The sequence below is a fragment of the Tribolium madens genome, unplaced genomic scaffold (assembly GCF_015345945.1).
Source record: "Tribolium madens isolate multiple individuals breed KSU strain unplaced genomic scaffold, Tmad_KSU_1.1 Scaffold_97;HRSCAF=244;Tcas5.2_LG3a, whole genome shotgun sequence".
Taxonomy (NCBI): Eukaryota; Metazoa; Arthropoda; class Insecta; order Coleoptera; family Tenebrionidae; genus Tribolium; species Tribolium madens.
In genome coordinates, this window is record NW_025401069.1 from 660,507 (window position 1) to 687,956 (window position 27,450).

A 27,450-nucleotide genomic window follows, 5' to 3' on the forward strand; every position below is an offset into this window, starting at 1 on the left:
ATTCAAATACAATTTGAATTTTAGTGCCGTGTATCTCGGTTTGCGCATGCCTATATGTCAGTAGTCTTCGCCATAGTAGACAACGCGGTACAACACCAAGTGTGACGGCAGTTATTTAAATTGGTTCATTTCGCATATTTTACGACTGAATTTGAGGCCTCCAAACTTCTATTCACCAGTCATATTAAATGTAGAGCAACTGGGGTAAGTTCTTAGAGGTAGTAGAACCTATTGTTTATGAATAAGACTGACATGATCATGACATGATAAGGTAATACAAAAGTCAAATTTTGAGGTTAAATCGTCCGTGGGCAAAGCCACCTCTGCGATCACGGGATGAAGTGGGGTGGTTTTGCGCAGGGTAAACTGAATTCGCGCACCAAAAACTGACTTTGCCCAGTTGAGCTTATTTTGAAAACGTACTTCTTCTTTTAAAAGTTGCCGCAAAAATATACCAGAAAGCTAGGAGCCCGTCATTGTAAGGATTATTCAAATGAGAATCTAAACCAAACGATTAGGTATACCCAAAATGGAAAAATGTCAATCCGACAAGCGTCAGCTAAATATGATATTCCTCGAAAAACATTAGGGGACCAAATATCTAAACGACATCCCAAGTATCGCGAGGAACAAACAGTATTTTCTACAGAAGAGGAAAATGTACTTATACGTCACATTCTAACTTGTGCCGATTGGGGAATGCCATTACACTCTCTACACATAAGACTTTTTGTCAAAGAATACCTCTCTACCTTAGGGCGTACTGTCACCAAATTTAAGGATAATCTTCTCGGAGACATGTGGTATAAAAACTTTATGACTAGACACAGAGATACACTGTCTATTAGAAAATGTCAAAATGTTAAACGTGCTAGGGCGGCTGTGGGTGCAGAACAGATCATTTAGAAATAATCATTTGATCATTTAGAAAGATCATTTACAAAATATACCTGCTCAAAGTATATTGAATTATGACGAAAATTCATCTAAAGGCTGTATATCAGTTATGTTTACAGTTTCTGCAGCTGGGGAAATTCTTCCATGTTACGTTGTTTACAGGGCTGAACATTTATGGTGGACATGGGTGGAGGGAGGACCTCCTAATACAAGATATGAGAGAACAACATCGAGCTGGTTTGATGGTCCAAATTTTGAAGAATGGTTCCTGCAAATGGTCGTTCCGTGGGCGAGAAAATTAGAGGGCGAAAAATGTATTATTGGTGACAATTTAAGTTTTTTTGTTGCAATATTTTAAATATCTATCTCTAGCAGCCACTTTAATTGCATCTTTTTGGTCAATTCTACTTTCTTTGCCAATTAGTTTTTTATTTATATTTTTACCCAGCTAAAAATTAAAAGTCTTACAGACAAATCTATAATTTTTTTTATCACGTCGTGTTCCATGCAGTTATCTCTATCATACAGGGTGATTCTTAAATAGACCGACAAAATTTTATCCTTGGTAGTATAAAATAAGAACATGCTGGAAAAAATATTTAAAAAATTCTTCAAACAAAATTTATTAAAGTTATTTTCGAAGTAAAACGTACGCCACTGATGTTTTCGCACAGATAGTGGAAACCATGGTATTAACGTACTTGATCATTGCAACAATTCATAAACGCCGTAAGTGGCACGGATCAAGGGGGTTTTGCCCTTAAAAGGTATAAACGTAAAAATGGTACAGTTTGTTTCCATTTTTTATCCTTAGGAAGCTGTGATACAATTTGTCGGTCTATTTAAGAATCACCCTGTATATAAATATTCTAAATAATTCGTTGCTTTCAGACTTCTTTTTTGACAACATTTTGGTAGGGAGCAAAGCAGACCACATCCAGTGGCTGGCAAAGATGAGTTGCATTTGCTGGCAACAATACGAATTTTATATTAAGGGCTTCACATTGTTCAATTACTTTAGGGCTAATGTGTGAAAACAACCGGAACCCTCATGACAAACAGAATTCCCAAAATGGCTAAATTATCTAAAGATGAAAAAGCAGTTTGTTAAAATTAGTTAGCATTTTTTCCAAAGCACTCTTCGCAAAACCGCTTTTTCTTAATTTTGATCAGCATGTAAAATAAAACATTTATTGAGTTATCTTGAAAATTGTGGTTGTTTCCCTTGTAAATCTGGCTGTTTTGCTCAAAATATTTACTTTTTGAGTTAATTATACTTTTCTGAGTTTGCGGTAGCACTGACATTTTAATTTGCTTGAATTCATGGGGTTTATTGAAGAAATAACGAGTGGCCAAGTTTGCCACGCGTTATTGAAACGGTGAACAATTTGTTATAACAAACGATGTGCATATTGAATTGCTACGAAAAGTTACTTACAAAATTACTTCCAGAAGTAGCGCAAAAACATCTGCATACACTATTACTGAGTTACCTTGAAAATTGAGGTTATTTTGGTCAAAACATTTACTTTTTGAGTTACCTTGAAAATCTGGATGTTTCCTTAAAAAATATACTTTTCTGAGTTTGCGGTAGAACTGACACTTTATTTACTATAAAAAGTAACAATGTCATAGATTTGAAACAGAATAAAATTGTTATTGTAAAAAGCAGCTCAACCAAAGACAAAAAGGTTTTCTTATTTTTATTTTTCATCAACAACAGGTAATTGTAATAATCTCAATCATAAATACGACAAGTGAAAATATTAAAAAGTTGCAATTTCATAAAAGTGGTACAACTGGTGTTCGTCAAGAGTGATAATTACCTCATCAGCAAGTCGCAGCAACATCATCAGAAACCTAGCTAGATGATTCTGCCTTTCGGACAATTCCCCTCTTCCAGAATAATCCGTTCTGTACAAAGATTTGGCGCTATCAACCACCAGCAGATAGTACGTTGACTCCATCATCATCGCAGCCGCATGTATCAAAAACTCAGTTTGGTGGTCAGTATTTTACGCTCTTGCAAATGCATTACCATTGTAACTTCTAGTGATACATAGTGTTGTAAAAAAAGCCGCTTTAATTCCTCAATAAAATATATTTTATATGACACAAAAATGGCTATTCAAATACCCAAGTTCCGTCTATGAGGAACGTTATCCTACCTCCATTAGATCACCAAAAAAATGTTTTTTTCTAATTGTGTTGACTGGTGACGCAATTGTTTTTCCTATTTTTGTAGTGTTTAAAAATATGTAATAATTTTGTTTTGAGGCGCTCGCATATTTGTTCAATACTTCTAACGTATCGTATTTTTTAAATTTTTATAATTTTAACTATTTTTTCATCTATTTTGCAGTTCACAAAACTCTTACTGATTACTATTTACACATTTTGAGTGAAATAGTTTTTCCATGGCCAACTATTATCAAACAAAATATGTATTTCATTTTCTAAGTATAATTATAAAAAAATATTCTGTTACAAATATGTATTTTTTAGATCAGAAAAAAATAAGCTTTTCAAAATTGCCATAGCCGCCTATGATTTCCATTTAAAAAAATACAAGTTTATTTTATTACGGCTAAACCAATAACTCAAAAAAATGTTAACTACATTAATAAATTCCTCGTAAAAAAGTGTCTGTATAATGTCTTTATTTCAAATCCGTATCTTCTATAATAACGAAGATATGAATTTTTTTAGATTTCGCCAAAATGTCAACTTTTGTCTGTAAGTCGAAAACAAAAGACGATAGCGGGATGCGGTTTTAACTAATATTATTTTCTCAAAAAATGAGCCCCAGAATGTATGACTCGTTTTTGGCTAAACATATTAGTTTCGGAGATTCCCTATTCGGACATCCAAAATGCAGCACCCTGTACATACAGGGTGCGCCAGAACTCGCGCCCCAGAGAAAAATGTCAAATGCCGGAGGCAATAGGTCGCCAAAAAGTGGAGCCGAAGAAGTAATTTTTGCTTGCATAAGAAAGTTATTAGACTCTTAAATCCACCAATCCCAGAAGGGCACCTCAAGGTGTGACTGAAAAATTATATCCGTTGCTAGGTTACGAAAATAATACCAATTTGGCCAGAATTTAAAAAAATAGCTGGTCTACTGTAATTTTGCGTTTGACATTGATCGTGATGTGGGTAACATAACTTGCTAGTTTCCAGTATTTTTCTCGCTGAAGAGGTTGTACACGAGTATAATGAGACAGAATCGTTAATTATTATCAACAATTATCAAAAATTATTTTAAGAATGCTCCAAAACATTTGAAAAATATTTTGTTAATATTTCCCGTGCGAAGTCATTCATACCAGGCGGCTGATCGAGTGTTTGGACCAGTAGAGAAAGATTTACGTACGCAAAGTACGATATCACATAAGAACTTTTAGATTAATATACAGGTGCGCCAGAACTCGCGCCCCAGAGAAAAATACCAAGTGCTGTCGGCAATAGGTCGCCAAAAAGTGCAGCCGAAGAAGTAATTTTTGTTTGCATAAGAAAGTTATTAGACCCTTTGTACAGTACTGTACAACACCAGCACCCCACCACCCTCCACTACCAACCCCGGATGAGACGATGAGACCAGGGACAGTACTAATCTTGTAACCGAAAGCAACAATACATACAAACATTAAATCAAAATAGTTGTAGTTCCAAATAAATAGTTCGTAAAATAAACGAGTTGTATTATTTAATCAAAAGTGCGCTAACACGCGTCATTTGGTCCAATCGAGCCGGATCGTATCCACTCTCAAGAAACTCCGTCCTCTGAGATCAGCACCAGAAGGTCATCCACAGGCAGCGCGGAACCCACAGCACCAGAATCAACATCGGTGAGTCCCCAATTCCTTTAATTTTCCTATTGTTTCATTTGACTCCTATGGCACATGCTTCAATCGGTTATTTTCATTGGATTTTCATTTGGTTTGATTCGTTTCATCGTATTAACTTATAACAACCTACAGTCCACTTTAAATTTACTTATTACTTACCTAAATATAAATCGGTTCAATCAAACTAGACTAAAATGGCCGAATTAGCACAATTAAAAATACGAAATAGAAAGGGATTCTTTTCAAAACAAAAGACTGAAAGCCCAAACTCAAAATATAGACAAGGAAGAGAGAAAAAAGATGTTCATGAAAAAGATGAGGATGATCCTCAGGGCAAAAAGAAAAACCATTGAGATAATGAGAAACCAAGCTATGATGACACTAAAACTAATTGAAAGATCAGCAAAAACAAAAAAGGACCCGTCTCCATTGACATGCCAAAGATTTTCCTCCAACAAGGAAAACGAGGATTTGACACACACGCACGGAAGAGTGCAAAAAAAGAGGCAATCAACTGGTGTGTCCAACAGAGCAAAGTACCCAAGGATGAAACCTTACAGACGCTTCATATGCTTTTTGCCCAATGCAAGAAAGAAGTAAAAGACTTCTACGACATTAAATGGAGTGAGACCAGAATAAGCTTTGGACCACCTGTTCTAGAAAGAGCATATGTCTCCACGCAATACATTGATAAATCTCTCCCCCAATATCAAAGAAATAGCCTTAAGGAATATTTTCTCCCTGAATTTTCACTCCCATCTACTCAGATCTCTCAAGAGATAATTAATGAGATTTCAAAGGCAATGGACTCAACAGTCAACACTAGAATGAACTTCACCAAGCAGATAAGAATACTAATGAACAACATGGACACGAGTTGTATTATTTAATCAAAAGTGCGCTAATACGCATCACCCTTAAATCCATCAATCCCAGAACGGCACTTCTAGATGTGATTAAAAAATTATTATCCGTTGCTGGGTTACAAAAATAATACCAATTTGCCCCAAACTTTAAAAAAATAGCTGGTTTACTGTAATTTTGACATTTATGTGTAATGTGGCCGGGAGTAACTATGACTCTCGCTGCACGATTATAGAGTCATAGGGTCAGAACCTCCACGCGGTCCCGCCGGACGCTGAAATTAATTTTTCTGTGACAAATTTTACTGACCATTCGGTGTGATCTTGTGATATTGCGTTGTAACTGCGTTCTACCTTCGTTGCGTTGCAGTGTCACATTTTTCATTGCCTTCGGCTTCACCATCATTATGCCGAAGCTCCCGGGGAAGCCCAATACGCCCCCGGTTAGTAGTTCTAGGGCTATGGGTTTAACCACATTATCGGTCGCCAAGACATCCAATTCTGGCGCACCGGGGGCCTCTACCGTTGCCCCCATGCAGAACATGACTGTGGTCAGAGCTATGCCTAGAATCATCGCCGTCTCCATAGAAATAGTCTTTTTCTCGCCTGGGCATTTTTTGAGTTCAAGTGATTCCCGTTGGCGCTTTAATCTGGGGAAATTTTTTTGACAAATCCAGTTTTTTAGCTTAAAGGGTTCAATCTCATAATATCAGTTCTCCCTGGCGTATCTAGTTTTGTTGTATCCTTCCTTCCCAGCATTTATTAATTGCGTTATTTTTCGTTAATAATTAAAAATTATTCAGTTTTTCCTTAGTAACCCCCGTAACTAAGAAAAAATCGGAATCCAATGCATTTTTTACGAAATGCCTAGGCGGGATATTGATACATTTGATTAAGGAGGCGGTGCCTAGAATGCAACTTTGGCCCGACACAAGAAGGAATGTGGTAAGCAAAGTACGGAGTGTCGATGGTGTGGGACAAGGTTTAACACCTTGTGGCTGGCACTCGTCAGCACGAGCGGAAAGCTCACTTTGCTGAATTCCAGGCGGAGCTCGCAAAGTCGCTGCCCCTTCCGGAGCCGAAAATTATAGAGAAGATCGCCATGGTGGAGGCCAAGTCCAGTAACGGCATCTTATAAGGAGATGATGGCTTCCACGGGTCTGACCCACCAACAGGTCAAATCGAGGACGGAGAAACCCGAGTACAGAGCCTACTTAGAGCGAGCGCGGAAGGACCTTGCCCAGTCCTCTTTCAGGGCAGGTCCCAAAGCTGGAGTAAGTAGGCTCGCAGTCTGTCCCAGTCGTGCAGTCGTGACTCGTCCGAACCGTCCACCAGGTCCAGGGCACTTCTGACCCAAGTGCCCAAAAGTAGCTCTGTCACGGAGAGAATAGAGGTGAGGGCCCAGATCCATACTCGGGCCCCACCCAGTAACGGGAGATTGGCCCCAAAGGGGTCCAATAAGATCAACTCCCGGCCCGGGCCATCTCAGCCACGGCCCAGCGTAACTCCCCCTCTCATGGACTCCCAGTTGAGAGGTATGTGAGTGCCGGCTACATCAAGTCCCGCCGCGGTGCATTCTGTTGAAGTTTCCCCGAACACGTCGATGATGACGCAGGAGACCGACTTGTCCAATAAGTCCGGTGGTCCCGTCCTTATTGAACTTTTAACAACGCGGCAGGTTCCAGTGGAGGAGGAGCCTTCCATAAGGGAAGAGCCTGTTCAGCGATCGGGTCATGATCAGCCCACAATGTCTAACACTTTGCCTATACATAACATCTCTGTCACCGCTCCGTGCAATTCCGTCAACATAACACCCCGGGCACGTCGAGCCCATAGGCGACGTAGTCGCAGCTTACCACCAGTGCGCGAGTCAACCGCTACCTACGTGCCTGACTCCGTCGATTCGCGGGGGCCCTTGGCGGTCTTCCTGCAAGATCAGGTTGACGCTGGCGCCCTCAGCGGCGATGAGTCTCGGGCGGAACTGGTACGGGTGGCTCTCTATGAGTCCGAACACAGTATTTTGTCCGATGCCGTAAATCGGTGGCTAGCCAGTAGGGCGGAGAACTGGAATGAGCGAAAACGTAGCAGTAAAGGCCTGAAGAAGCGTCCTGGTCACCACTATGGCTAAACAACAACCGGCCGAAGCGAACGGGCCTCTCGCTTTAAGAAGGACCAAGACCTCTATCAGAAAAACAGACGTGGGTTGGCAGACATGATCCTGACAGGCAGGGAGGATATCGGACCTAGAACCGAGCCTCCCGTAACAACTGTGGAAGAGCTTTATGGTGGCATTTTTGAGTCGCCTTCTCCTCTCGACGATGAACCGTTTGTTCCCAAAGTTCGTGTTCTCGGCGTCGAAGACACTCCACCCATCACCCCGGACGAAATAATTGCGGCCAGGACTGGTTGGTAGATCTCAGCTCCAGGATCTGACTGAGTACAAGTCACTGCCGTTAAAACTATATCTGCGTTGGAGCTGGCGATCCTATTCACATTGTGCTATTTAGGAACGTCCAGCCTTTAACCTGGAGTGCTCTTCGCACGACGCTGGTTCCCAAGGATGGTGACCTAATAAATTCGGCCAACTGGCGGCCTATTACCATCAGTTCTGCCCTGCAGCGTATTTGCATAAGGTGTTGGCGGTTCGCCTGTCGAAGTTACCCTCACTGAATTCATCTCAGCGGGGTTTTACGGAGATAGGCGGTACCCTGGCAAATGCGCTGATTCTGCAAATTCGCAGGCAGACTGGCCGCACCGACAGTGTTATATCCCTGGACGTCAGAAAGGCGTTCGACACGGTGCACTATTCAGTTAGTAGGGCCCTTGGTAGTTTTGGAATCCCCTCTGCGATCTCGGATTACATCCTGGCCACTTTTGGCGCCGAGACCTCTATTAAATGTGGGGCCGCTACGACAAGACCAATGAGGATGCTCCGTGGAGTGAGACAGGGTGACCCACTTAGCCCGGTCCTATTCAATCTAGTAATGGACTAGCTGCTGGAAAAGGTTAATGAGAAATACTAGGGCGGCTAATGCCCCTAATGCTCGACGATGTTTCGACATTTCTCGAGCGGCGGGGGATGTTGATCAACCCTGCAAAGTGAGATCGCTGGCGAAGTGAGCGGCAGGTCGGTTGTGAGAACTAGGTCCGCTTATACTATCAACAATACGCCCATTCCATGTATAGATGCCCTAAATGCTTTTAAGCATTTGGGGCTAGAGTTTGGCCACTGTGGCGTAGAGCGACCTTCAATCCACAACCTTTCTGTCTGGATGAACAACACCCGTCATGCCCCCCTCAAGCCCGACCAGAAGTGCTATCTCATCAGGCAATATGTCATCCCAAGACTACTCTACGGTCTACAAAATCCTAAAGTCACCTCTAAGGAGGCGGACCGTCTTATCAAGCGAAACCTGAAGGCTATTTACCATCTTAATGCCCATACTCTAGATCCGCTTATTCACGCCAGTGTGCGTGACGGAGGTCTGGGTATTATGGAATTGCGTAAAGCGATTCCCAGGATATTTTTTGGTAGACTAGTGAAGCTCCTTGATAAGAACTATGACTTGGTCTTAAATGCGGTCTTGCAGTCTGATCGCGTTCGAACTCTTATAGGCAAACTAACATCTATGGCTGGTGAAGTACCGGAGTCTACCCATTGGAGGGCGAGGATGGCGTCCGGTCCCAGGGGCTGGAGCAGGCGTCCGAAGAATCCGCCAGTAGACTCTGGGTCAGCGAAAAGCCTTCCGGGTGGTCGGGGAGAGACCATGTTCGTGCGGTGCAACTCCGCACGGGTAATATCCCTACCAAAGCCATACCATCGGTCCCGGTCGGCCAAAGACCCTGTCGCCACGGATGTGACTGTGATGAATCGATAGCGCATGTGTTTCAGATTTGCCCTCTGACACATGCTGAGCGGATTCGCAGACACGATGAAGTGGTAAAGAAAGTAGCCCGCCATTATGTTTCACGCGGTTGGACGGTAGAGGAAGAGCCACACCTTCGTTCTCAGTGTGTCCGGCTATATAAGCCCAACTTGGCAGTCCATCAGCCAGGTGGCGTCGTAGTGATTGCAGATGTCCAGATTGTATGGGATTCTGAAAGCTTAAGTGTACTGCACAGACCACTAAAGTATAAAGACGGTTAAAGCCTATATAAATCATAGGAGACAGGGCGACGCTAGCGCGGCTCGAGCTTTAGGCCAAACTAAGTAGTCGTTTTTATTCGTAATTTTTATTTCGGCAATTATCGTAGAGCGTGTAAATTAAAATATCAAAAATAATTAATAAACGTCTTTCAAAAATGTATTTATTTTTGCAGTAACTGCATTTTCATCTTTAAACATTATAACAATTGTTCTAATATAATATTAGCTTTGTGGTAAGTCATAATTGTTGTCTCGACAAAGTCTAAAAATATTTATTTTCTTAGTTTATTTACGTAATGGGGAAAACAAAACAGAAATGCGTCTTTCGGAACTGACATCAAAATACAAGCTCGGCGCTATTAAAAACAAACATTTCTTTAAGCTGCCTAACGATGCAGGAAAAAGGAACAAATGGATATCTATATCTGCGATAAGGAGTGAAGTTAATGAAAACTTTCAAAATTTAAAAAATGTATTTATTTGTGAAGACCATTTTAATCACAATTATTTTACAAGTACTAGACTACATTAATGTGCCGTTCCATCTCTTGTGCCTACATGCATAAGTACTAATGAGAGACAAAGTGAATTTTGTGAAAATGTAGCAACGAAGTTTCGAAAAATTCTACCAAAATTTTAGATAAAAGTCCATCAATAATTGCGAATAGTGTTTTAAAAGTGTTTGGATCCAGTACAGTCAGAAAACTTAAACATAAAGAACGAAAAATTTATTTTATCGACAGAAAAAACAGAAAAACAATTTCAAAATTGAAGTCGTTGTTGCAAGATTCGAAGAGCGTGTCAAGAAAATTAAAAAAATTAACACAAGATCAATTAATTGATAATTCGGAGTCCAATTTCAACTCTGTAGGAATAGAGTTTATAAAATCTCAGTTTAGAAATATTAAGAAGCTAAATCCATCCTGGTCCATCGAAAATAAAGTTTTTGCTTTAGCGTTATACAAGAGGGGACCCAGTACAGATTTTTGCGACGTTTTTTGAGTTTACCTTCAAAATCAACCCTAAACAATCTTTGGAAGCATGTCCCTTTCGACTCAGGGCAGAACATGCCGTTATTTGAAAAACTTTGTAAAAGCGTGACAAAAATGAATAACAAAGATAAAGTTTGTAAAGTGATGTTTGATGAAATTGCCCACAGTACAAACTTGACATATTCAAAAGGACAAGACAAAATTATTGGGTACGAAGACTTGGGATCTCTGGGTCGTACAAAAAAGCTGGCAAACCATGCATTAGTTTTTATGATCCAAGGAGTATATTCAGGTTGGAAACAGCCCATAGCATATTATTTCATAAAAGATACAACAAAAACTGAAAAGTTAAAGCTTTTAATCTCAGAAGTTATTTTGGCACTACAAAATATTGGTTAAAAGTGGCCTGTACAGTGTGTGACCAAGCTACGACAAATGTAAAAGCGATTAATTCTTTAAAAATTAGTTCTAATGTGGACATTTCAAAACCATATTTTTTTATGAATTCCCAGCAAATTGTCAGTTTTTACGATGTTCCACATTTGTTAAAATCCACTCGCACTTCATTGCTGAAGTACACAATTTTATTTGAAGAGACAAGAAAAGCCAATTTTTTGTTTTTAAGGAAAGCTGATGAATATGACAAAAATAGGCGCTTGAATCCCAAATACAGAAGACCTGAAGAACCTGATTTGAGATGAAGTGCTAATATCGTTATTCGTTTATGTAGAAACATACTCGTATCTCAAAATATGAACTACAGGCTATATTCTGATAATTTCTACACCTCAATTCCGTTATTTCAGTTTCATCAGTTCTGTGGAAAGATAACAAAATTGTTACGCTTATCTCTTCCTTCACAAGAGAATTACCCATTGCTCAGGTGAAACGATTCGACAAAAAGAAAAACAAATATATTGATATTTCATGTCCTAACATGGTAAAAGGAGGATCAGCAGAAGTGAGAGAGTAAGTCAGTGAGACAGTAAAAAAATGACAAGTTTTAAATAAAAGTGCATACAAGTGGAAACAAATAAACAACACTTAATACACTAGTGATAGAGACACTTTTAACAGTGAAAAACAGTGCCGCCGACACTGATTAGTGATAAGTGAGAAATTAAGAAAATTGTCGACAACATGGACTTTGACTTTAACATGGACTTAATGGACGACGAAAACATAAGACTATACCAATTGGGGTTAGACCAGCTACACTTCATTTTCAAATTTATTCAAACAAGAATCAAACACCTTGAAAATCAAGAAAAAATCGCTAAAGAAACCGAAGAGGTAAAAGAAGACGAAGACTTTGATATGGAGCAAATCCCACCCAGACAACAAACCAAAAGGAAACACAGACTCGACGACACTCTGACCGGAGAAACCACAAAAATAAAGGTTAGTAACCGTTTCCAAATTCTGTCCCGGAAAACGACAAAGAACCTCAAGAGGAACTACCTAACCAAACACAAAACGACACGCAATCAAGAATACAACATAAAAAATTCGGAACAAGAACAAATAAAACTATGACTATTTTGAAGACGACAATAAAACAGTCCTCATTATACTAAGGGAAGCAGAAAAATGGACCAAGATCTCTAGGGAATTTCAGAACAAAAAAATTAACTACGCAAAAGCCAGAAACACGAAGGAAGGCATCAAAATTACACCCCAAACCGTCGCGGACTACAGAGCGATAACGAAATATTTTAACTCCAACAATATACAATATCACACATTTAAATTAAAGCAAGAAAAACAACTGAAAATAGTCTTCAAAGGAATCCCCACAAAAATGGAAACAGAGGAAGTAAAAGCAAAAGCCGAACTGGAGGAACTAGGCTATGAAATCCACAACATTACAAGAACAAAGACAACAAAGACAATGAACCAATGGCAATGGTTCTGATTGAAGTGGATCGAAAATTAAAATCCATTTATGACCTAAATAAAATTTGCAACCTTTCCATCCAAGTGGAAGCACTAAGAAAGAGGACAAATGGCGGACAGTGCTACCGCTGTCAGGTATTCGGCCACTCAGCATCCGGCTGCAAAGCTGTCTTAAATGTGCTGAGACACACCCAACATACGCATGCAACAAAACCAAGGCAACATCAGCCACATGCGCAAACTGTGGAGGACCACACCCTGCCAACTACTCGGGTTGTCCGTATCACCCCAGACAAAGTCAATTAAATAAACAACAACAAAAAAGCGAAGCTCCGGCTGAAGTAACATCACTCACGTACAGTAAAGTAACTGAAATAGGCAAAACAATTCAAGTACAAAAATCTCAAAAAACAATCCCAAGCCCAACTCAAAGTAACCCTATAAGCAATGACAGAATAACAAAACTCATTGGTGAACAAATCATACAGTTCGCTGCTACAAACCCAACAATTGAACAGAAGATAAACTTCTTTAATATAACAACTCAATTAGTGAACGAAATAGCATCGTAGAGACAACACAAATAGACGACAATTTGATAAAATACTACAAGACGACATCAATGAAATCCATATCAAAACTCAAGAAAAAACTTAAAAAACACCAAAATCCTACAATAAAGGACATAAAAATCTAAAAACACTCAAAACGCCAAACATCCAAGATTACGAAGTAAAAAAAGTCCTGACTTTTCAACAGCTTCAAAAAGAAAAACTCAGTCATACAGTCATAACATGGTAAAGGAATATAATCGACATATGGGTGGGGATTAATCGGACGGTAAAGATGAGAACAAAAAAATAGTACATGCCATTATTTTACCATTTAATATATGACTTTGATGAATGCGTGGTTATTATACCGCAAAATCATCAAAGGCAGAGAGGAAAAAAATTTGTCATTAGCCAAATTTCGTGCGGAAATTGCATATTGCAAAAGAAGAGGACCAAGTGCTTTGGAGCGAGAAATATAAGCAAAAAAACATGGTTCAGCTACCACAAGCTATGTGCCACCCAAAGATGTAAGACTTGACAACACAAGCCACTGGGCCATGTATGATAACACACATCAGAGATGCAAATTGCCTATGTGCAAATCATTTTCATTTATAAACGGTGCAAAATGTGGTTTACATTGTTGTCTGAATAAAAACAACAAATGTTTCACTAAATTTCACACAACATAATTTTTTATAGCTTTATAACGCATTGTATCAATTTTGATACAACTAAAAAAATTTGAAAATAAAAATGCTTATATTGTTCTAGAATTTTTTAAACATTTTTCCCTGCTTTTTGATAACCTTCGCCATCTAGTAATAATTAATAATGTAATATTTACTTAATAAATTAATGTGTTGAGTGTTGGACCTATTTATTAATGTATGTACTTTACAAACATAACATTCCTACACTCATGTCTCGCAACAAATTCTAACCAAGTGTTTCATTCCATCCCACAAGTGTTTCATTCCATCCCAAAGTTTCAGACACAAGACTTCATATACGAAAGGTTTCACCCAAAAAATGTTTCACACGGAACGAACGTTTCCAATCCAGCCAATATGGAGAACCTACTCGTACTATAAATCCTCCAGGACTTAATTGCGTCCCACCAGGGCGACACCAAACCCAGCGGAAAAATTTCGCTCCCAACGTTTTCCGGGAAAGATCACAGGCCTTCCTGGAGACATGTACCATACGCATCCCCGTAGATCTACCTGTTCCAGATCACCGTACAATTCCGTGGCCAGACTGGGGACTGGTAGTAGGCCACCGGACCTCTTATTCCAACCTATGAAAACTTTTGCACTACCTTCTTCGGTGTATGGGGACCACCAGGGTGAGGAAAATGTCGAGACGTTTCTACACCGGAAATGGCTTTTGGGCAGCGAGTGGCGGCCGGTTTGCCAGAGTCGCAACTGGTAGACTTAAGAGCTCTTTCGGACGTGGACACTGTATTCGAGATACGCGTATCTCGCATTCAGCTTATACATGTGGTCAAATGGAGCTATTCACACGTATACGGGTGACGCATACTGTATCCCGATACCAAATTTCTGCATCTCGGTTCTCCAGCCGCCGGCGACAAATTCAGTATCTCAGATACAGATGTTACATTTTGTCAAATGCATGTGTTCGAGCGACTGTGTCTTATGCATTGGCACACTATGCTTTAGTGGTAAATAAATAACACGTTGAAGAGAAAACATGGAAGACACGATTTTTGATAACGAAAAATTTATTTCTTTAATAGAGCCGAATGCCTGTCTATGGAACACATCACATCAAAATTATTCGGTCAGAAACAAAAAACAACAATGTTAGTTACAAATTGCTAAAGAAATGAACGCAAAATTTAATGGATTAACATCCGTTAGGCAAAATGAATATGGTAAACATTTTTTATCTTTATCTATTGAACTACATAATTAAAAATTTTAAAGATACAAATTTTGCCAAGGCAACACATCTGTAGTAGTAAAGTAAGTAGAAAGTAGTAGTAATCCGCAACAAAGTAGTCTCGAATAGCAATCGCTGATTTTGACGCAGAGGTTCTGAAATACCATTGTCATTATTATTATATAAAATCCTTCATAGGTCAATGTATCTTCGTGTTTGTATCCATCTCGTACCCGTACAAAATTGTGCAGTACAGTGCAAATTCAACTGATACATTGAGTGGTCTATGAAATATCCTCCATTTGTTTGACAAAATTCCAAATGTACATTCAATGTATCTTCGTGCTCGAGACAATCTTATAATGTCCTTTTTTTTTACTGATAAGATACCTGACAGAAATACGAGTTCTTATTGTCCTTTAGCAAAAGATTTACAAAAAATGGAAAAACCTACGTAATTCATTTGCACGAGAACTAACAAGAAGACGCAATTGTGAGGAGTGAATCTAAAGCTACATGTACTTTTTTGAGTAGTTGTCATTTTTGTTAAGATGCCCTACACATAAAGAGTAATAAATATCACTTATTTAGTTATCAAGAAAGAATAGACTAAAAGCTCTTTTTTAGAACTGCTTCAAACGTCAGCAAAAAACTCAAGACACTCAAGTCTCGATATTAGAAACTGATACTACAACAACTGAACACCCCTCACGCCAGAAAATGAAGTTTTCCTCTAAAAGAGACAGTACTGATGGCGAAATTGCAGAATTGCTAAAGGAAAGTATTCATCAACGAAATGCAAATGACAAACTATTGGAGCAAGATGAAGATCGACATTTTTTTTCTTTCTCTTCTTGGAAATTTTAAGAGTCCCCGTTGAAAAAAAATGGACGTTAAGTTAATAATTACGCAAGCGATCAAAGCGGCCATAGTACCCACTCCTACTATCAGTTCATCCCCCACAATGTTATTCCAATATATTACATCCTTATCATTTTAAACATGTGCATCAAACTAGGCATTTCTGCTCCCGCTGGCTCTTCTTATTCACATGACTCCCCTGCTCCTTCAACTGATGGATCATGTATAGATTTACTTACAGATTATCAAGGCAGCAGTGAACGTTTTATACAGAATAATTAAAACAAACATTTATGCAATACCCTCTCAAATAGTCATGTATAATCAAAGTAGGTATAGTATAGGTATAGTATTCTTCTTTCTTTCTAGTTCTTTAACTATTAAAGAACATGAATAATAATTATGTAATTTTCTCTTACCTCAAAGTTATTGCCAGACGTTCTTATCTTTCAAATTGCCTCTTTTACAAATATGATGGTTCCCACTAATTTCAACGTGATTGATTAAAAATAAAATATCAAGTTACTGAATGCGTGTTTATAGTATAAACACACCCAGTATGTCGTTATTTTGACCCAAATTAATGTTGTTAGCAAAATATTGCAAACAAGTAGTATTTGCATTAGTTCATGCGTAGAGTATTTGGAAATTTAAATAAATATTTAGAAACAAAAAGGTCAGACAGAAAAATTGACAAAGTACTGGTAACTGCAAAAAGAAATAGCTGCAGATTTAGAGACTGAGCCAAGCTTTCCAGAAGCTTCCACCATTAGAAAGAAGTCAAAAAAAAGAATTTTTGCTTATGAACATGGTGATAACCAATTTCAGGTCCCGAAATAAATTTTAAAGTGAATTTTTATTTCTTAATTTTAGATACCGCGATCATGAAGGTAAATGAAAGGTTCTATTTAATAAAAGAACATAATGACACTTACCTTTCTTTATAACATACAGGATTTCAATTAAATACCCGAATAAAATATTGCACAGATTTACAAGTAAAACTAACTGACGGAAATGAAAAGGACATTAATGCACTTGATTAAGTAGATGAATTAGATGTAATTGTACCATTTTTAACAAGTAATATAACCACCCCACTTCAAACACTGGAGGATATATATAAAAATGAATTAATCGACAATTTTCCTAATAATGCCATTGCGTTAAGAATTTTGTTAACCTTGCTGGTAACGGTGGCTTTTCCAAATTAAAATTGATAAAAAATTATCTAAGATCATTAATGAGCCAAGAACGGTTGAACCATTTGGCAATTATTTCAATCGAATGCAAAGTTTGCGATGATCTGAGTATTTTTACTATTAGGTATAACAGATTTTGCAAATATAAAATCTCGCAAAAAGCCTTTGTTGTACTCTTACGTTTTTTTTTTGCAAATACGAGTATTGTACGTACCTAGATATTTTGTTATGTAGTTTTGTTTATTGTCGGTTGGTTAAGTGATTAAATTTGTTAATTTTCATGTTTAAATTTCACGTATTTTTTGTATCGAATGTTGTTTACAAAATAAAGAATTATTGATTATTGTTAATTAAGTGTTTCATTTTGTTTTATATTGCAAGCACTTCAAGTATTGTCAAAAGGGCGGCAAAGTGTAAACTTCGGTGGTATCCAGCGCGGTCCTGGACATAATTGCAGTTGCTTTATTACAAATGCTTTTTAAATTCTAAGAATAATGTAATCTCCATTTATTTTTTAGTTATGCGTGTAAGAAATATTTTTTAATATCTTTTTACATTTGTTAATATGTAACGGTCATGACCGATATCGATGAAATATCAGTCATGGAAACAGTACCGCTATAATGGATAAAGCAATCAAGTACTTATCACAAAAAATGTATTATAATTTAGATATATTGAGGCTACACAATTTATGAGTTTACGGTTGAGACTGATGCCAAAGATAACCAAGTATTGAAAATTCTTAGAAATGACTACAAAAGAAGGGTGGATGGCTCTGATTTCAAAACATCGAGTCGTGTAGAGTGTCAAAATTCAAAACGTTATAAGCTGTAGATTCACGAAGAGAAGTTCCTGGTGGCAAAGTTTGCAGGCGGCAAACAAGTAAATCGGACAAAAAGAGGTTCTTATACATATCGAACTCAAGGAGCTGGTCTAAGCTATCAGTATGGACCTAGATGGTAATATCACTCCATTAAAAAGCTAACCGGAAAAAGTCCTTCACGTGTTTTAAACAAATATGTGCATCGTAAATTACAGCAATATGTACAAACAATAAAAAAGCTAGAAAAAAAAAAACAAAACTAGAGACGGCGAAGAAAACTACGGAGAAAACTGCCGACATTTTAGAACAGCCGCAACGGAATATAGTATAGCTTTCGAATCAAAAGCTAAAAAAGAATATACTGCCATAACAGAAACCGAAGTTCGACAATGCGTTTCTTTTATCGATTTAGAACTGGGTTTTATAGGAGCTTCTCCAGACGGTCTCGTCCATGAAAATGGTATAATAGAAATAAAATGTCCTTTTCTGCAAAAAATAAAACTATCTAAGAAGCCATAAGAGAGACATACCTCTTTTTTGTCTAGACAAAACCAAAAAAAACAACATGGGTCACCAATAAAAAAAATTGTGATTTTATTTATGGACAACAAGACATTACCATTAATCGCATTTTTCCGGATTATGGAAAAAATATTTACCCAAGATAAAATATTTTTACCAAAAGGCATTTGTACCAGAAATACTAAATCAAATGCTATGTAGGTGAATGAAAATAAGAGAACCAGAAGAAGTTTGTTTCATCAGACAAAGATGAATTTCCTCTTAAATCCATTTGCAGAATTTCCTCTTACATATTTGCAAATAAACATTTTTGAAATCTTATTATTTCTTAATAACCCCCAATTTCCAAAAGTTATTTTTAAGTTTTGTTTACCTCATTTTTCAATAATGATGCCCACAAACACTGTTTGTTAAAAAAAAAACTTTTTTGTTTTTAATATAACAAACAAAATAAGAGTTTTTCGTGTACTTAATAGAAATTGAATAGTTTTTGAATTGAATAGAAATCAACAGTTACAAACGCTTCGCAAGGGGCGAATATTTGTATTAAATCACGAGTTAACGAATTTGAAGTAGACATAGCTTTGCGTGGTGTTATCGAAAATCACAGAATCGTTGCCAATCACGTCGTTCGCTTCGTCTGGTTTAAATATTCCCCAGAATATTAAATTAGCAGATCCTAATTTTAATTTGTCGTCCACGATTGATCTTCTTGTGGGGGCGACCGAATTTTATAATCTGTTATGTGTGGGTCAAGTCAAATTAGGCAAGAGTGCGCCAGTATTGCAAAAAACAAAGTTTGAATGGATTGTGTCTGGATTAGTAAACTCGTGCATGACTAATAACGCGTGTATTACTTTAAGTTGACATTTATCAATCCCTTGTTACGATGGCACATATTTTGCCGGGAGTTCCCCGAATCGCTTGAGGAGAGGGGAGTCGTTCCAGCCAGCGTCACGGTACTACAGCAGGGTGCGGAAACCGAATTTACAGGAATCGTGCAAGGACAAATGAGATAGTACATAATCGTTCTACGAGAGGCGCCACCATCTAATAAGATTAAAAATTTTAAAAGCAGTGTCGGGTTGTGACCTGCAAAAAAAATTACAACAAAATGCATGTTTGCTTGTTTTTTTATATTTTTTTGTTATATAAAGACTTATGTATAAACATTTTTAATTATTTTTTAAATAAAATCTTACATAAACTTAGGTTTGTTTTTTAAATTTTTACTTATTTTATCGAAACTTGTTGTCTCCGCCGCTGGTGGAATGGTGCATACTGCGATGGCGCAAAACTTGAAATTACGAGTGAGTTCTGGGAAACTGGAAACTTTTTTATGCAAGCTAAGGGAATTGCATCGCATTTGTTTTGTGATTTGTTTTGTACGTTTTTTGGTGTTTAGTGTGTTATAATCTTAGTTGAAACTATTAAAAACATTCCTAACTGTTATTTGTGAATTGTAACATTTAGTTTTTTAAGGTAAGTCGGTTTTTTTATCTACATTTCAGTTTTTTACAAACAATTTTTGCTCAAGAAAAAAGTGGTGATGGCATTGTGGATTTCTTTGTTATCTGTTAATAAAAATTATTTTTGATTTGTAGATAACATGTCTACTGGGACACATTCGTGTAGCATTTACGGATGCCATGAAACTGGACTTAAAATGTACCAGTTTCCAAATCCTAATAGAAACAGGGAAAGGTTTTATGCCTGGCTAAATGCTGCAGCAAATCCTCAATTTGACGATTTATCACCTGAAATAATTCATCGTCGGGGATTTGTTTGCAAAGTGCATTTTGACGAAAAAGATTTCATTCCGCAATCAAGGGAAAAGTTGTTTAAAAGTGCCATCCCATCCAAAAATTTACCGCAACGTAAGTACCAACTTATCAATATTTATAGCAAAAACAGAAACTATAAACAATTTCGGCAGATGATGGTGTTATTTATGATATTATTAGCCTTCACAACAAGATGTTTTCATAAGGGTAGTTCGGTAATATATTTACGAGATCAGTCTGTGAAGAACTAAAGCCGGGTCGTTTAGCCTAATTAAAAAAAAAACACTTGAAAAGATAAAACGTTTATACATATACAGGGTGTTTCATATAACTTAACGAGGCTTGCGCCTAATGTACGCACCCAAATATACAAAAGTCACAGAACACTGGATACAAAAAATACACATTTAATTATTTAATTTTTGGAAACCCATGACAGTAGTTGTCAAACTAATCACTGTTTTATTAATAGTCATAAGCTGCAGTTTTTCAGAAACAATTATCATTTGTTCTATCAAGAGACGGCATGAATATGATTGTAGTTTATCTATCTTTATCACTAACTAACTAAAAACGTTGTAATTTTTGAAAGGGTGAACAAACTAGTGAAGATTATCCAATTTTTCAAAATTTATAATCGAGTTCGTATCGGAATATGTATTATTGATGCATCTTACAGGCGCAGGTCTCGTAAAATTAGGTGAAACTCCCTGTATATTTACACCTTCATGTTTTTTTAAACTTTATGTTGGAAGTTTTGAATTTAATTTTAAAATCCATGCATTTATTAAAATTTACTAACTGCAAACAGCTTTATAGATTTATAAAAATTTAATTTCGATTGTTGAAAGGTTTATCCGAATCTGCAAAAAATGGTGATCGGGTTGATTTGCCAGCGGCTTGTGTTTCACCGTCAGCAGTAACATTAAAGCAAACATTTACTACCCCACGGAAGGAATATATAACCACCAGAAACCAGAACCAGCCAGAAATTAGGAAGAGATTAACACCTTCTGGTATGAAAAAGTTTTGTATTATAAATTTATGACCCTGTATTTTATTAAAGGATCAAGCGTCTCGAATGTGGAACAACCAAAAATAACAAGAAGACAATTATTCTCTTCTTCATCGCAAATACGTAAGTATAGTATACCTAAATATTTTGTAAACATCATTACATCAAGAGTGTTGACAGCGCGGGTCGCAGATCCGGGCTGGATGAACTTTAAGATAACTCAAATAACTGCTTTCGAGTGGTGATTGATATATTTAGAAATTACACCAAAAATAATAACTTAAATAATTACTAAATTAGATTACTCCAACATTACTAAACCAGGTGCTGTAAAAATGTATTATTTAATTATTGTTAACTGCTATTAAATTAACATTTTGTTTTTGCTTTACAATATATACGTAATTTTATTTCTTTTTATATTCTTTACATTTTCTCTGTGTAGATACATCTCCCCGTCCTACTGCTTTTGTGGACAGTTCATTGGGTGTAAGACCATTCGAAGAAGAGTGTAAAGGTTAGTAAAATATTTTAATAATTATATAATTCTAATATGACTTAAATATTTCACTTTTAGCTTTGCCTTTTTATTCAAGTAACCTGCTTGAAGCAACACCAAGCACTAGTGGAGGTAAACGCAACGCTATAATAAATTATGAATGTTATTATAAATCTTGTTTTACACAATTTATGAAGGCTGTGTGCCTGTAAAATCAGCAATCAAATTTTAGTATTAAAAAAATTACAAAATTTTCTGAAGTGAAATAAGTGGCAATGAAATTGATGAATTTGACAATTATTCACTCAGGTTTCCAAAAACAAAATAATTAAATGTATTTTTTTGTGGGTATATATGTATAGTGCTTTGTGATCGAGTATTGTATTACATTAGGCGCAGGCCTCGTAAAATTATGTGAAATAAAGAGTATAATTACACTAGCCGACAAGATTTTAGAATAGATAGAAATTGTTAGTAAACTACATTAGGTGAAAAACTTTTATACACAAATAATAATATTCTGATTTGTGCGAATAAAAATTCATTTTTGTAAATGCTCAGTTCCTAAATGCTTAACTAGTACTCTAGTAGAAGGTACTTTCCGAATAAAAGTTCAATTTACATTTTTTCTGAATGTAAAAGTTATTAATTAATTTTTATTCACACTATTCATTGTCGAACGTCGTCTTTTTAGAGAGGCACAGAAGTTGCAGAAAAAGGTGGCACGACGAGAAGAAGAAAATAAGAAACAGTTTGCGGGCAGCAAAGAAGTTGGCGCATGATGAGGCATTTGTTACATTAACTCAAAATTTTACTCCTTTTCAAAAACGTTTTTTTGCCAATCAGTTGCGGAATGTGTCTCGCAAACCAAAATCTAGGAAATATACATTAGAGGACAAAACAGACGCAATAGCCTTGTGGAAAAGTGGTCCTAAAACGTATAATATTTTAAGCCGAATGTTTGCGCTACCCTCTGTTAGAACTCTAAGGAGCACTTTGAATGGTGTTCCCATAAAACCGGGGATTTCGAAACCTGTGTTCGAAGTTCTCAAGCAACAGGTAAGCCGAATGAGGAACTATAAGCACAAATTGTGTACCCTAATATTTGATGAAATTGCAATCCAACCTCATTTGGATTACCTGCCGCATGAGGACAGAATTATAGGTTTCGAAGACGACGGCTTTACCCAGAGTAGAAATGTGGCTGATCATGTGTGTGTTTTTATGTTGCGAGGCATTTTCAAAAGATGGAAGCAACCTGTGGCTTTTGCCTTTTGCAAATCATCATTAAATTCCAACAAAATAGCCACTTTCTACAAAGAAATCGTAAAGCGAGCCACTGATGCTGGTCTAAATGTTATTGCTTCTATATGCGATCAGGGCAGCAATAATAGAAAAGCTCTTAGCATATTGCTTTCCGAGACTAAATTCAATGCTACTTTAAAAGGTGAGGAAGTAAAAGATAATGTAATCATTATAAATAACCACGTAGTTGTTCCGTTGTTTGATCCTCCTCATCTTTTAAAGAGCTTGAGGAATAATTTATTAACAAAAAATTTGGTATTTTATAAAAACGGAAAAAGAATGGTTGCCAAGTGGTCACATATAGAGGCAGCATATCATTTAGATCAGGCACGAGATCATGGCTTGAGGCTCATGAAGAAACTTACTGATTTTCATGTTATACCAGAAAAGTTACAACGACGAAAAATGAAAGTTTCTTTATGTGCTCAAGTTTTTAGCGATCAGGTGGCTTCTTTTATGGATTTCGCTGCTGGGACAATGGGACGCAGCATTCTCAGTGACCCACTTCCTGTTGAGGCACATGAAACCGCCTTGCTCATTAAATTTATTGATGAAATTTTTGATAACGTAAATGGTGGTTTAGGATACACTGGTGGTAAGGTTCTACGGGGAATGGTAGGAGGAAAAACTCCTCATTTAAGAAAATGGATCGAGGGGAAACGTATATTTTCAAATATGGAAWTTTCAAAAAGCAAYCCTTCTGACAGATCAAGGCCACCTTGCTTGGAGGGTTGGTATCAAACTCTGGACGGATTCATCTTAATTAAAAACATTCTCTCGAGGCTTGGTTACAACTCTTTTCCTGCGCGAGCTTTTAACCAAGACCCTCTTGAGAATTTTTTTGGTCAAGTGAGGCAGTATGGAGTGAGATACAACAATCCTACCTGCAAGGCCTTTGTCCCATATTATAAATCACTTCTAATTASAACTTTTGCTTCTTACCATTCCCCGGGATCCAATTGTGAGCAAGATCCCGAAGACCTTTTATTTTCAATAAGAGATTTTGTAGAACAGCGACCAGTGTGTCCTGATCCACCAGTAAATGATCGATGGATACCCCCGGAAGTATCTGATGGTGAATTTGATTATMTGGAAGCTGATGCTCTAAGTTACGTAGGCGGATTCATAGTAAAGCATATCTCTCCTGAGAAATATGACTGTGCAACTTGTCTGCGTAATTTAGAGCATATTGGTGAACCAGATGAAATTCATCATCAGATAATTTCGTTAAGAGAATATGATGGCAATAGAAGGTTGAAGTACTTAAATATTAATATTATAAAAACACTTCTAAAAATTTATCATTATTGCAAAACTCTTGTACCTTCAGCTCTCTATTGTTATCATATGACAGAAAGGGTTATTAGCCATCTACGAACAATTGTGGACTTTCAGTTAGAGTCTTGTCCTCATGAAGAAGATATTAAAACATATATCTTCAAGTTGTTTCTAAAAGTTTATGTTTTTGGATATATGAAAACTTTGAGTAACATTGTTTTGGGGAAACAATCTTTAACTGAAAATCCTAATGATATTGAAAAGCAATTGTTCGATATTTATCGTAAATCTCGTAGACAATATTTGCGATGAAAATCAAACAATTTTATTATTAAATAATACCTAATTCTGAATGAATTTTCTAACAAGTAACTGATACTCCTCAATAATTATTTTATTTTTTACGCTGTATAAAGATACATCAACTTTCTTGTTGCTAGGTAATTTTATAGTTAATTTTAAAATCTATCATATATTTTATATGTTGTGCCACATCATCGCCACTTCTTTCATTTTTCACGATGTTTTTTGATATGAAAAAGTGAAGKATTTTGGCTCAAAATTTATCAGTAGAGTTCAGTTGTACATAAGACAAAGTTATTTCAGTGGAAAGAAAAGTAAGTTTTCTCTTGATTTTAGGTTTTTTTTTCTGCTTTTTAAGTACCATCACATTGGCAGTTTTATTTTTTTTTGACAAAAATGTAACTTCCACAATTAGTTAATTATTGTAACCGTTATCGGCAAAACAATAAAATTCTGCAAAGATTTGTTACTTTACATTACGAGTATTCTGTTTAATTTACTTTAAATCTATTTTTACACTTTATTTATGAATCGTGTATATGCTAATAATGTCTTTTAATAATTTGTATTTTCCARTGATAATAAATTGATTATAATAAAGAAAAAATGTCGGTTTTGTATTGACGCTTTTGATTTTAAAAGTTAGGAGTTATATATTTATATATATTGTATGTTTTGTTATTTATTTTTAAAAACTGACAATTGATTTGGAAAAACTTCAAAAATCTGCTGATGTGTTTTTCCACAATCAATTGTCTCAGTTTTTTCAAATAAATAACAAAATGTACACCTTTCAAAGCAAAAAGCATGCTTAAAGCCCAAATTTGAATGTCCCGCCAATGGTTTTAGTACTACATCGTTCCAAGAGGAGGGGCGAGGTAGTAGAACGGGTGTCGGTAAGGGCGGAATCCGTTCTATATTGAGTGTGTTCTATGTACTACAGTCTGGATTCAAGTCCGCTCGAGCTAATATTGTGTTTGAAGACTCTCATAATCGGAATAAACGTTTATTTTTTTTTTATTTCTATTTTTATTATTTTAACATCTAGGTGCTAGTTAGTAGTTATTACTGTTATTAGTGATATTGTGCATCATTAAAAGAACAATGTCGAGAAGATCAAGGAGTCGGTCCCGGCGCTCTTAAAGTGCCAGAAACACTGGTCATTCCAGGAGCCGGAGTGGTTCGCGAGATCATGGGTATCCTCGCGAAAGACATTCCACACTCTCAGATTCGGTGTCTCAGTTGGGAAACGCCATAATCCAAGGGATTAGTGGTCTCACGGGTGGTACCTCTTCGAGAAGCAACAGCGTGGGCTGGCATTTGTCCCAGAACTTTGTCTCGGAGTTCAATCCTATACACAACAACGCGGAGGAGTGGATTCATTCCGTGTTGAAGAATATGCCGTCCTTCATCGATGGGACGATAGGGCTATTTGTTATGTAGCCCTTAATAAGCTACGAGGGCCAGCACAGGTTTGGTATCAGGGGCTCCCCACGACATGATTCTATCAAATTTCAAAACAAAACGCGAACGACACGGGGCTTTAGTTACCATGATTAATTATATACCAGAGGAAGGTCAATCGCTTTACGAATATGTTTATAAAAAGTTGGCTCTTATTCATAAACACAAATTACCAATAACCAAAGAGGACAAAGTAAATTTAATAATAGGGGGCATACAAGACCAACAAATTAAATTCGTCGTGGAAACTGCTAATATTACACCCTGGACAAAAAAATGGCTTCATTTTGAGAAGTCGATGACGTTATGAATGATATGCGTACGCCCGACGAAGTACAATGTGAGAATCATTTTCAAAAAACAACCACTCGCGATATCAATGGTCGTTTTGTAGTTAGAATATCATCTAAGAGAGATTCCCGCGGTTGAAACTTTACCATGTTTTATATTGTTGTTTTGGGGCACAATTATTTAAAAAAATGGACTTTTTCTTTCAGGCTAATTTGCGACACATGCCGCGAACCGAGAACGCCGTACAGGCGAAACGACCCTCCAGAAACTTTGGAAGCCGCTCTAGAGGCCGTCTTTTCGACAGGCGGCAGAGCGTTTTGGTGTGCCAAGGAATACCATCTAAAGGAAATATAAAGGTCTTAATTCTGACCGATTAGGAGAACCTCCAATATTAGAATAAACTGAAGAAAAATACATAGTGGCAGCACTTTCAACTGCTAGAGGATTTGGTTATCCATTTACAGTTCATATGTTAAGAGAATTCGTTCAACAATAATTACGCAGTAAAGGTGTCCAAATTAAAGGTTTCCATAACAATTTACCTGGGACAGATTGGGCTAAAGCATATAATTACCTGAAAAAATACAAACACATCATATTGCTACATTCTGTATTTATGGGCTAAAGCGTTTTTAATACGAAACCAGGTACTGTCAAATAGAAAGTCGCAAAACATTAAAAGGGCCAGGGCGAATGTTAATGAAGAAATCATTGCCAATTATTTTAGAGAATTGGAGGAATCCATCGCCGGTGTTCCTGCAGAAAACATCGTTAATTACGATGACCCCGGAAACGAAAAGATTTTGGTAAAAAAGAGGGTCAAAACACGCTCACAGGATCATGGATACGTCAAAGTCTTCCACGTCCATTATGTTTGCTGCTACAGGAAGAGGCGTATTGCTTGCTCCTTACGTGGTTTTCAAGAGAAAAAAAATTGTATCCAAAATGGGTTGAAAATGGCCCACCTGGGACACGTTTTAACAGAACAGACAGTG

The 27,450-nt window shown here is 36.9% G+C and overlaps 2 protein-coding genes and 1 long non-coding RNA gene across 5 annotated transcripts in view; 2 read left to right on the top strand and 1 right to left on the bottom strand.

The window, feature by feature from the left end:
- Window positions 1-27,450, bottom strand: part of LOC123015338 — an 89,810-nt gene that overhangs the window by 13,532 nt on the left and 48,828 nt on the right. The window lies entirely within an intron of this gene.
- On the top strand, window positions 21,089-21,809 carry LOC123015339. The gene is made up of 3 exons (XR_006413377.1): window positions 21,089-21,316; window positions 21,367-21,438; window positions 21,761-21,809. It is a non-coding gene; the product is annotated as an uncharacterized LOC123015339 (long non-coding RNA).
- Window positions 22,772-26,809, top strand: LOC123014784. The gene is made up of 4 exons (XM_044414058.1): window positions 22,772-24,232; window positions 25,801-25,896; window positions 25,943-26,139; window positions 26,662-26,809. Exons 1-4 carry the CDS (start codon window positions 22,772-22,774, stop codon window positions 26,807-26,809), a joined length of 1,902 nt encoding a protein of 633 aa, XP_044269993.1.